We start from the raw sequence: 12,256 nt of genomic DNA, 5'->3' as shown, positions 1-12,256 counted from the left end.
CAGAATTTGCCAAATTTAGCATAGGATTGTTTTACATTTGTTAATCTGGTCCATATGTGGTAGTCACATTCTATTTTTTCACATAAAACTTCCATGGGTGAAAGCAAACCTTACCCCAATACTTTGTAGTTTCCAGCAGACACTACAAATAACAGCAACAACTGTGCTTTCATCCACCAAGAACTGTAAGCTGTATTGTAGTAATGTTGTGGCAAAATTGTGGAAAATGATGTCAGACTAGAACTAGAAGGATTACTCCTACACTCTGTATGTTTACAGCGTGATGAATGATCTGCATGGATCTTTTGTATTTATAATACTTCAGCATTCATTTTGGATTTCATTCTTTAATATGTATATCTGCGGAAAACAATACATAGCTATACATAAGCGCTATTTCATGCAGTACTTAGCTCTATTCATGCTATGTGCAAGATAACATGCAGTGTGAGAAGGAGGGTTATTGATACAGTTTACAGATGGCTAGGGCATGAAGAAGTGCAGTTGTGTTGCAGCTGATGAGCTTGCTCCTCAGCTAGCGTAGCAAGTGGCTTTCCCTGCTGAGAGTGGAATTGTATCAGGACGTGGAAAATTCCAGGCATTTCTGTAGCCCTTTTTGGCTATGGCTTTGTTAAATAAAACAAATTGTCTCCCTGTAGCATTGCTTTCAACCTGCCAAAAATGCAGCTAGACCCTGCTCCATGCTGGTAACTGGTAGTGGTGCTGTGTCCTTTCCTCTCTCGGTCACCATTGTCCTAGTGAAGAGGTGGTGTAGCCGCTCTGAGAACAGGAGGGGATTTGGAGAGGACAGCGGGTGGACAAGGGGAGGTGAGGACCAGCGGCAGAATGTAAATGTCCCTGCAGTTCAGCTGGAGTGGGTCTTTTGTGTCTTTGATACGGTAGTGCATTGTCCTGTTTCTGCAGTCTTAACAAAGCTGCAAACACCAGTGAGATCTTTTTTCCACCGTCTGTCCTCTCACTCCCTAGAAGAGGCCCTTGCCATATTTTTCCCATCCATACAAATTTCTCTGTATGAGGAATTTGCAGGGTGAGTGTAAGGCCATGCCAGAAAACAGTGAAGTCAGGGTCAACACCCAAGACGAGTGGAAGAGGGCAAACGAAAGGGACACAGTATGGTTAAGCAGGAGAAAAGGGGTGTTTCAGAGTAGGTGTGCATTGTGAAGAGCTGCATCCCACTGGAGCATCAGAGGGACAGCGGTGTGTGAATTCGCAGGAGGAGAAGCGCTTTGCTTATTTTGCTGTTGCGTGTTAGAGGAAAATACATGTTCATGGAATAAACGCAGACTTACGCTGTCCAAGGCAAAAGAAAAAAAAAAAGTGCTGTTTAGGAAATGTTTTGCCTGTTAAACTGAGAAGTTTCATGAGTAGCCATCCAGTCTGGTTGCTGGGAGGTGGCTGTGTGTGGGTCCTCGGCATCCGTGGGTGTTGGAGGCTGAATCGCATCCTTGACACACTGCCCAACCCTGGGGCAGCACGAGGACACCACGGCCCCAGGGACCAGTCAGGAGGGGGACAGTGGGCAAGCCCCGGGGGGCTCATCCATACCACCCCCTGCCAGGGCTGGCCCTGAGCAGTCCCATGGGGCTGGGTGCCAGAATGCCTCCAGCATGGTGTTTGTGAACTTGTTACATCCTCCCCAGAGCGAAGCCTAACACAAAAATATACTGCAGTTGATCAGTGTCTGGCTAAAAGAAGGCTTGCTTTCCATCTGCAGCAGCAGTAAAACAATTTAATTTGCAGCCCTAGGATAAAACTGAACAAAATGCTCTTGCCATGCAAATGTGTAGAGGGACGGTCGTTTGAAGTCACTTCTCTGAGTCTGAGTTTGGATTTGTGTGGTGTCTGCCTTTCAACTCTTTGAAAAACAAGAGAAAGCTCTGCAAGACAAACAGACAATGTTTTTCCTCCCTCTTGAACTTCTTTTACTCTAGCTATGTAAGATCCTCTGGGTATGTCTGCTTCTGAGAAGGGGGGGCTCTTACATGCATTTGTTCTTACCAAGATTTTGTAAATACAGGCATCAATGTAAGAAAGTCTCCACCAGTAGAGAAAAAAGGCATCCCAAATGGTCAACGCTTAATGAAAAACTAAACCAGCAGGCATCCTTGACTGCAGTAGCACAGAGGTGTTCTGTCATTCAAGTACAGACTTAAATTAAAATTACTGTGTTTTAAGAGGGTGTTTCTATCATATCCTTTTTCCTAATTTATGTTTCTGTACTGTCTGCAGTTTGTTGTGTTGATTTTGCAGACGTTCCTGAGAGGACCAAGGACCTAGTAATGAGTGACTGGTTCATCAGTGTTTATTCTCATGTAGCTTGTTTCTTTTCAGCTGCTGGTTTTTGGAGTTGTTTTCTCTTTCGTTTTCGTAGTCACTCATTTTTGTGTGATCTATCATGGTTGGTATCATATTCATTGAAGGGCAACGAGGCTGGTGAAGGGTCTAGAGAACAAGTCCTATGACGAGCAGCTGAGGGAGCTGGAGCTGTTTAGTCTGGAGAAGAGGAGGCTGAGGGGAGACCTTATTGCTCTCTACAACTGCCTGAAAGGAGGTTGTAGTGAAGTGGGTGTTGGTCGCTTTTCCCACCTAACTAGCAATAGGATAAGAGGCAATGGCCTCAAGTTGCTTCTGGGGAGGTTTAGATTGGATATTAGGAAAAATTTCTTTACTGAAAGAGTGGTCAGACATTGGAACAGGCTGCGCAGGGAAGTGGTGGAGTCACCATCCCTGGAGGTGTTCAAAAAATACGTGGATGCGGGACTTCGGGACATGGTTTAGTAGGCATGGTGGTGTTGGGTGGATGGTTGGACTTGATGATCTTAGAGGTCTTTTCCAACCTATGATTCTGTGATTCTATGATTCTGTATGCCTACTGCCCACAACAGTTTTTACTCTCTTGCAATCAAATCTTGCTGTGATGCCATGCCATGTGTACCCAGGAGTTTCTGAGCATGCAACTACCATGGAAATACAATCCCTACCGGCGCACCAGACAAGGGTTCAAGACAGATGTGATGTAGTCATATCGTTGTCATTGGAAAGTCCCCAATGGACTTCTGCTGCAGTGCAGCAAGACAAACTATGCACGAAGCATTGGAGTTTCAGTCTTGGGTGAGAGGCATCACACAGCAACAGAAAATCAGATTAGTGTCATGACTGCTTTGTTGTAACACAGATTTCCTGCTGTAAAATGTGCTTCTCAGTCTATAGTGACCCTTCCCTGCATTATACCTAACTCAGACATGCCCTTACCCTGAGTGATGCTTTCCAGTATTTTCCAGGGTACTGACAGTTAAATAACGTGTGAGGGAACCCGAGGCATTGTTTGTGTCACCATTTGCAAGCACTTAATTTAATAAGCCATAGGAGCCATTAGCATGGTGGGAAGTTTTGCTAGGAAAATCCCAGGGGCTAAAGTAAAACAAAACCCACTAAACTCAATGGGGCTGGCTTCCATGGCTTTTACTCCCAATAATGAATGAGCTGTCTGTTCAGAAGCTTGAAGCCAGCCCTGTTTGCACAAGGGTGCAGTCCTGGATGCTGCGTGTTCCGCTGCTGCCACTGCTGCTGCGCAGATGAAACAGGTTGGAAAGTCATCCGGTCTGCAGCAGAGGACCAGGGCAGCGGGAAGCCCACATTACCCATGTGGGTCTGGAACTGGGCAGCGTGGGTTTCTTCTCCTCTCGACAGCCTGGCTGCCAGCGTGTCGTTGACCCAGCTCCAGGCCTGGTGTGAGCAGCAGGGTGGCAACTTGCAGAATAATGACTTCCATTCTCTTCCAGAGCTGAGCAGGAAGGCAACCTTTTGTTTTTATCTTTTTTTAGTGTAGCATGAGCTGCACGAACCTTTTAGTTGCTTGCTTAACTGCAGTCTGCTTTTTCTTGAGTTCAATTATGTCAAGCCTCAGCATATAGGTTATTGGACCTATCTGAGATACTGAGGAGCCAGGAGAGGCTCAGAAACTCCATCTGAGACCAGTGTTCAGTGCAGTGGGCTGCTCGTGCACTTTAGTCAAAGATTATGGGGCTTTCTCAGGGGCAAATGCCTACCTGCCTCACCATACTGCTTCTTGTTGTTGCTGCTTTTAGCATACCCAAAAGTGATACCAACAGAATGTTCTGTTTGACATGTTTAGTTTCTCAATAACATATTAAAAAAAAAAGCAAAGATTGTTGGAAAATAAGAAGCTTTCAGTTGCGACTTTGAACAACACAGTGAGAGCTTTCCTGTCAGCTCCATTGTTCCCACATTGGACTTGCCTGCTACAGGCCTAGTGAGGATACTGTCATCATCCTTTGTCCTTGACAGTAGATCCCATGACTTGCAGTGTTCCCGTCTCTGATGTTGTTCTCCCAAGGCAGCCTGTAATGAAGAAAATACATGCTCAAACTGGAACAAAGTCCACCATTGCCCCACTAACTAGGAGGTTGAACACAACATGCACAGTTTCAGCAGTGAGTGGTTAAATTTGAAAGATTGGCTTGGTTTCTGCAGAAACCAGCTCAGCAGAGCTGCTCCATGCAGAGGGTAGCCTCTGTACCAACGCAGACAATCCTGCAAATGAAGTGATGCTGTTTTCTCTTCTGGGAACAGGTACAAGGAAGGGATAAAAGCCTGTAGTCCTTTGTATGGGTTTCAAGTACTCTTTTCCAGGACTGCTGGAATCTGAAAGTGCTCCAGACAAAAGCTGTGGAGCAGATTCTCGTGTTTGATGCCACCTCAATGTGGGAGAGTTTCATCTCTATGCTGTAAAAGTGCTGCCAGCCCCTAACAAAGTTATTTGGCTGAAGACATCGGTGCTTTGTGCTGGCAGCTGGCAGTTCGTCTCCCAGCTTCTTTCTCTTTGTGAGCTTTGTTGGTCAGCAAAATGATAGGCATTGAGTGGCACTATGGCACCATGAGTTGCAAGTGAGCTCAGTTTAAGGGATGCTTTTTGGTACATAGCAAGCCTGTGTGTGGTTACCTGGTTGGCAGCCAGTGTCTATAGCCTGGCACACCCTGCATGTTTGCAAAGCACTGCAGAAAATATTCTTCAGTTTGATCTAGTCGGGTTTGGTATCCAAACGGAAAAGTGTCTGCACAGCTGAGAGCCACCACTGCCCAAGCTGGAAATAGCTGGCACCTTGTTGGCAGGCATGGCAAAAAGGCTACGTGCTGTGGAGACTGGCTCTAGTCAGCTGCTAGACCTGCAAAGACCATCACTGCAGAAAAAAAAGGAGGCAGTATGTTAATAAATAAATACATCAGTGACAGGAGAACCTGTTTGAAAAAGTGCTAACCGGGTAGTGCTGGGAAGCACTTATTGCTGCTGCCTGTGCTAAGCCTGCCTGCTGATAATAAGACCTTGGTTTCCACCTCAGTCAGGCATGTCAGCCTGGAAGATCTCAGAAGCACTGTCTGCATTCTGACATGATCAGTGCGTAAGGGCTTTCCCAGTGGTGCTTATATTTAAAACCTCTTTAACCTTGCAAGGAGTTAGCATCTTCATTTAACTCAGTACTCCAAATAAAGTGTAGGGCACTTGATTTCATTTCTGCATTGAATGCTGAATTTTTTTCTGGGCTTTATTCCCCTCAGAGCTTCGCAAAGCGGAGAAAGGAGGGGGAAGCATTTTAATCAGGGTAAGGCTCTTTGGCATTTACGCTATTGAAGCCTGAGGAGCCTCTGAACTTCTGTTGAATAGAGCCCTAAGAAAAGAAGTAGATGGATGGATGAAAAGAAGTAGAAGGATGGCATTTCAGTGCAAGAAGGATGTGTGTTTAGGACTTTCCATTACATAATGAGGCTGAAATGGATTAACAAGACCCAGGCTTTCTTTTTCTTGAGAATTGCTGCCTGCACCACTCTGTTTCTATTACTGATGCTTCAGTCACAGCACTCACAGAAAGGTTTTCTTTGTTGTTATTAGTTTGAGAACTAAATTGCAGCATTGTTTCTTCTGATCAAGAGATTGATTAGTCAGAGGTCTCTAGCTGAAGGGAAAAAATGTTCCTCATTATCAACTTTAAATGCAAATGTATTTGCCAAGCAGAGTTTCAGATGGTGGGGTGGGGAGGGGAATGCCTTGCTCTTTTGATGTGCTGCCCATAACCATTTACAGACCTTTGAAAGACATCCTTCTCATCAGGTCAGTAAAGAAGCAGTGTGGGAACGATACTCTTGAAAGAGAAAAATAACCGTTGCCGCTTCCAGTCAGATGGTTCTCATAGTGTTTTGACGAGTAATCATGCATTGGTATATTTGTGGCTTTTGTTGTGTTTTGTCCACTCTTTCTCTTCCTAGGTGCTTTCATAATCTGCTGGACCCCAGGGTTAGTCTTGCTGCTTCTCGATGTTTGCTGTCCCCAGTGCAACGTCCTGGCCTATGAAAAATTCTTCCTGCTCCTGGCGGAGTTCAACTCTGCCATGAACCCCATCATCTACTCCTACCGGGACAAGGAGATGAGCGCGACCTTCAAGCAGATCCTCTGCTGCCAGCGCAGCGAGAGCGCTAACGGCCCCACCGAAGGCTCAGACCGGTCAGCATCCTCGCTCAACCACACCATCTTGGCTGGCGTCCACAGCAACGACCACTCAGTGGTGTGAAGACGCAGCCGGCCGCGTGGCCGATGAAGAACAGCAGGCTACGCTGCGGGGCGGGCTGGGGGCACAGCCCTGGGAAAGGTAACCCACTCGCAAGGTTTTCTCAAACACTAATAGGCTACAAGTGCTTCTCTTCCAGGGAGCCCAACACACCAGCGTGGTCCACCCTGTCCGCAGGACTGGCTGTGCTGTAAGGCCTTTGATTTCTACTTTCAAAAAGAAGAAGGCAGATGCCTTGTGGCGGAGGTCATCGGTAGCCCACGGAAAGCCTCACTGAGACTTCGTCAGACTTCACTGCATCTTGATGCCAGTCTGAATCAACTCTGATTAACTAAGCTTATACCTGCTTCACTGCATTTACATGTAGCCACTTAGTCTTTTTAAAAAGGGAGTAAAGGGGATAAAAGTATGCCTATCATTTAATAGACATGTAATATTTATCACCATCAGCATGCTTGTGATGAACATTTTCTGTGCAGGGAGTAAAACTGTGCTCTAGTCTTCATGTCCTTAGCCACACTGCCATAACTACAGTAAAAACAGAAGTATTTTTTTCTAATACAGGCAACAGGAAGATGATGGAAACTGACTCTTCTTACTTTCATTATGGGTGTTAGAGAGCATGCATGTTCTGTCTGTATGCAGATTGTTTTAATTATGAGAAAAAAAAGCTCGTTGTAAAGTCTGCAGGAAAGTAGAAAAGCATAGACTGTACTCCAGTGTTTGTTTAGATAATGAAATAAACAGTACTCTAGTCACAAGGTATTTAACGTTCTTCTTTGAAGTGCGGTATGAAATGTGTAACATGTGAGGGGTCCTAAGTTTTTCATGGACAAGTTCTTAAAGGAGGACATATCCCTAAGGCTCTTAAAGGGCTACAGTCAGGTTGGTAGATTAAAAAAAAAAAAGATGTATTTATGGCATTGGAATGCTTTTCTTGTTCGTGGCAGAAAGCAAATGAATTTTTAACACGAAGAAAATGTATGCATTTTTATGGAACCTTTCTTAGATTTCTTAGTTGAAAACAAAACACCGGCATTTTTGCACTGAGAAGCATTTGTAGGGTATCTTTTGAATGATGTACCCTTAATTTCAAAAGCAGTGGGCTACTAAAAGTCAAGGTACAATTCTATTCTGTAAAGTCAAGACAACATATGTAGTAGTCTATTGCAAATGGCTGAACCGTGCTACGTATAATAGCCGAACATGCAAATTGTTATGAATAGGTAAGCTAGCAGATGGATTTTTTCGTATATGGCTGTTTCAAAGAGAAATGCCACTCATTTGAATCTCAGTTACTGACAATCAGTGACATTAGTCAAAAATCCTTGAGGGGGGTAAGTGTGAGCAAAGATGGGATCTTGCTGATAAAAAACTTGGGACCATTCTCTGGGAAACTTTGTGTTCTCCTAGTGATGTAGAATATATCAACAGTAAATTCCTGGGGCCATTTTCCTCATTGTAATTTGCCTCTATAACAAAAGCACAGAAATCAACAACAACAAAAAAGTCAGAGGTGTACCCGTCAATATAACATACTGGAATGTAACATGAGGGACAATGTTCTCTCATTTGAGCAGGAAAGAAATGGAGGGGAGAGGGTCAGCCCGGCAAAACGCAGAGTTTTTAGCATATCTTGCTGGAACAAATGCTTGGATTTTACGCTTCCAAGCATAAAATTGCTTGGAAAAGGCAGCTCCTTTCCAAGAGAGGGAAGAGCAGTAAGTGAGCTAAAACCTGCCCCCACTGAATAAATGCCACTGCTTTCAGTAAAACTGAAATTCGCCTTGTGCCATCAAGCGAAATTTGTGTGGACACTGTGGAAGATGGAGTTGGCAGAGGGGATAAATACAACATTATCTTCTGGTTGACCAAGGTATTGCATGTCGCACTTGCTTTGGACAAAACAGCTCCTTTTTCTGACTGTTTGAAAGCAAATGAATATAAAGGTTGATTTGTACTGAGAAAGAGAAGAATGGGCTGTGTGAAATTTTTGATTTTAAACATCTGCTTGCTAAACCATAATTTTTTCTTAGTGCCCGCATGACGTTTGAGCTAGTGCAGGTAAACAGAAGAAAGGAGAGGACAAGGGTGCCTTCAAAGATGGGGGACATCTGACTGAAAAACAGTTTCCTTTTCTCAAGAGTTCTCAGATTTGCTTTCTTCCCTAGATCCAGGGAGAGCACTTTTTCATGTCCCCAACTTCCTCACAGAAGAAGGACATCATAGACACTTTATTTTTTTGGGGGGGTTGTCCTTTCCAAGTGACTTTATACTGCTGTTTGCGTGCTCTTTATTGAATCTCTCCTGGATAGGGTGGGAAGTAGCAGCAAATCCTTCACCCGAGTGTACAGTGCTGAAAGCGTGGTGGTTTTGGAGAAGCCATGGGTGAATAATTTTAAACCAGGAGTGCGACCGTTCATGACATGCAGATGACTGCAGAGGCCTCTTGTGAAGATGGATGCCCAAGTGGGAGGCTTTTCTTTTCTCATTCTAATTGCGACAGGTGGCACTTGCTGCCCAGGTACATCCATCAGCCCTTCTCCAAAGAGGCACTTCACAGTTCCAGAAGCTGGACCTTTCGAATTCCTTACAGCAGTTAAATTTCAGTCGTGGGGTAGATTAGTCCAGGAGCACTTCTGGCAGCAGGTGGCTTTTTCCTCTAAAAGGTGAAGCGCAATGCTTTACATCAAAGGCAACAGGATGCAAACCTTGCTTGTACGATTCCACTGGAGGAACTCGCAGAGCATGTGCTAATGTTTAAAAAATTAATTACTGCTTTGTTTTGTTGACATGGTCTCCCTATATCCTTGAGAAATCTGATCTGTGGATTGAGTGTTTCTTTGCAAGCTAATGAAATTAAAGCTGCTGTGAGCAAAGAGAATAAAAACAAGAGCTTGGAATAGAAAGATTCATTTACTCTCTTCTTTAGAGTGGTTCCCATGCCGTTTGGTTTCCTCTAAGATTTTTTTTAGCTTTTCCTTCTCTTTTCAGATTTTCTAGCTTAATTGTACAGTTGTAGAACTCACTTCTGCTATGTGAAAACACAGTGCAAAGTACTTAGGGAAAAGAATTGCTCCACTTATTTTTACTTATCTCAAATCCTTCAAAAGGTTTTAGAAAACTTCTTAAAATACCAACGATCCTCCCACAGTCATTAAAATTCTTCTGTTGCTGGCTGCCTCTGCTTCAAGTAAAGCCTCTTGAAGTTCAAATGCAATCGTGTTTGTTTCAGCAATTGTAGCGGTGGGGAGTTGTGTATTAAAAGGAATATGATTGATGAAATGATTTGCAGGTCAAACAAAATGTGTTTTTCCTACTTCATTTTTTCAGTGGCAGCACAAGACTGAAAACTAACTGAAAAGACTGCTTTTGAATGAAGGATTCCTAAGCAAAATTTTAACTCCCTGTTAATATCACATTTAGAGAGGCTAGGTCCACACACATTGGTCCACAGAGCTGTTCATCACAGCATTTACATGAAAAGTTGAAAATATATTCTGTTTGACACACATTGCATTTCTTGTCAGCCCCTTTTTTGCTCCATGTTCTCTGAGATCTCTTGGTAGCTTCAGGCTGGCTGCTAACTGGGGTGCTTAAAGCTGGGCAGATAGCTGGCACAAGGAGAAAGGGCAGACCAGTTAAGAGCTTTTTCAGTGATTCCTAAAACCAAGCACACATATCTGTCCATAGTGCACCAGTAACTGCGATTCTTAAACAGTTGCCCCAGGGTGCACCATTGTTTTTTTAACTCTGACTTTCCCAACGAGCCACAGCTGTGACACTGCTTAAACAAGCTGGCAGTGAAGGCTTGGTGTATGTCACTGGGTGAAAAAGAAAGGGCAGCCATGCTGTGTTCATGGTGCAAATAAGCCTGGGTAACCTGGGTGTCAAAAAGGAAAGGACATACTTTTATATCCAGTATCTCGGTTCTGCTTCCCCTCCAAAGTAACTTTTCAGTAGCAGCATATATTTCTCCCGGCATTGCACTGAGGTGAAACTTCACAGGTTGCTCTGAGGAGTATGTGTTTTGGTCTGTACCTCTGCGGTGGTCAGAGGAGGTTGGCCATGGCCAGTCTGAGTCCCAGGAGCAATCTGTCATGAGAAACTCAAGTGGGCTGTTCTTCTGAAGCAGATTTTTGTAGCTTCTTCTGACCTCTGCGTTGCCGCAGAAGTATGCTACCAGATACTAGGCTTAACTACTGTAAAACCAGCTGGGCTTCCTTTCTGCAGCGCTGCCAACACCAGGTCTGTCCTCACTGCAGTAGGTGTCCACGGACTAAAACCATGCTTCTTTTTCTGTGAAAGGAATAAAAGCCACCCAGCAGATTGTTCTCCCCAGGTGGGATTGAAGAGTATACCACCAGCTGGAGAGGCTTTGGTGCAAACCAAAGAGAGACCCATAGTCTCTCTTACAATTACTGTGAATCAGGGTGATGCAAAGCAGAGCTGGCAAAGCAGAGCTGGCAAAGGTGATTCTCCAGGGCATCATCTACACCCTGTGCCAAGCCATGACCCCATCCCTGTCGTACCTATCATTCCTTTGAGTCCCTCCTGACCATGAGACAGGATAGAGCTGGCAGAGGTCAGCCTTAGCGGACTGGCTCTTTTTCCACCTGTTGCAGAAGTGACATAACCCAAATACAGGCTTTTCATTTGTGGTCCTCTTAAGGGCTTTTCCATTGAGCCATTTGCAAGTCTACCTGTCATGTCCTTTCCAATGAGTCCTTGCCATTAGCAAACAGTCTGTGCTGTATGCTGATGTCTGTATGAAGGGGCTTTGCAAGCGCAACCTCATTTGTTCAGTCGAATTGCCCAGGCTCTACTGTTTGACTGGAAGGGCCACTTCCAATAGACAGATGGCTTAAACAATATTAAATCTCACACTTCACCAGCCATGACTCCTCAAGAAAAGGTGCCCTTTTCTTTCCTCACATTTACTTCACTTAGAGGGTTTTCCAAGAAGTTGTTCACCCAGCTCCAGTTTTCTAAGTCTATCAATGAGAAAAAAAGAGGTTGGTATTAAAGGATATTAAACTATGCTGCTGTCTTCTGTGGTGTATGGAAATCCAACCCGCTGACAAGCTGACAGCGTTTTAACAAGGGCCTTTATGAAACGTTCCTGTTTGCCTGTGATAAACTGATAACCAGAAGTGTACGTAGGAGACTCAGGAATCTGTTCATTTGTTTTCCTGTTTCAACAAAACCATGTTTATAACTCAGAAGTATGGAGAGAGCCAATGAGGTTTGGCAAACAATTTTGCTATTAAGTGCACTTACTGTAAATGTTTAGAGTTTGTATCTAGTACAATAAAGTATTTAGCATGTGTAATATGGAGTGTGCGAGAAATACCCTTTGTTGAGAGAGCTGGTATTTTGGATGTGAAGGGGAATTACTCAAAAAGCGTGTCTGTGTGGAGGCATAGCATAGGAGTGAAACACGACGACAGTGAAGGGGCGGGTTACTTCAAGTAAATCACTTAATAATCTGTTCTGTTCCTGTTTCCTGCCTGCCCACCTTCCTTTCAAGTCCACATTTGCACCTTTTATCCTGAGGCCTCCTCTTATTGCTTCCTATAAAGGTTTTCCTGCACAGAGAAAACAAATCTGCAGTTTCTTTTCCCTCTTCCTTTCTTTGCTTTCTCCGTCTCCCT

General features: G+C 44.2%; 1 protein-coding gene across 6 annotated transcripts in view; it reads left to right on the top strand.

The window, feature by feature from the left end:
* LPAR1 (lysophosphatidic acid receptor 1) overlaps positions 1-11,966 on the top strand; it is a 78,732-nt gene extending 66,766 nt beyond the window's left edge. For all 6 annotated transcript variants that reach the window (XM_075411262.1, XM_075411257.1, XM_075411260.1 and 3 more), the window contains one exon: positions 6,304-11,966. In XM_075411262.1, the coding sequence (XP_075267377.1) occupies positions 6,304-6,605 (302 nt within the window). In that variant the 3' untranslated portion in view covers positions 6,606-11,966. The remainder of the gene's footprint in view (positions 1-6,303) is intronic.
* The last annotated feature ends 290 nt before the right edge of the window (positions 11,967-12,256 follow it).

The sequence above is a fragment of the Opisthocomus hoazin genome, chromosome Z (genome assembly GCF_030867145.1).
Source record: "Opisthocomus hoazin isolate bOpiHoa1 chromosome Z, bOpiHoa1.hap1, whole genome shotgun sequence".
Lineage (NCBI taxonomy): Eukaryota > Metazoa > Chordata > Aves > Opisthocomiformes > Opisthocomidae > Opisthocomus > Opisthocomus hoazin.
Note: the sequence above shows the minus strand (reverse complement) of the source record. Positions and strands in the feature narration are given on the sequence as shown.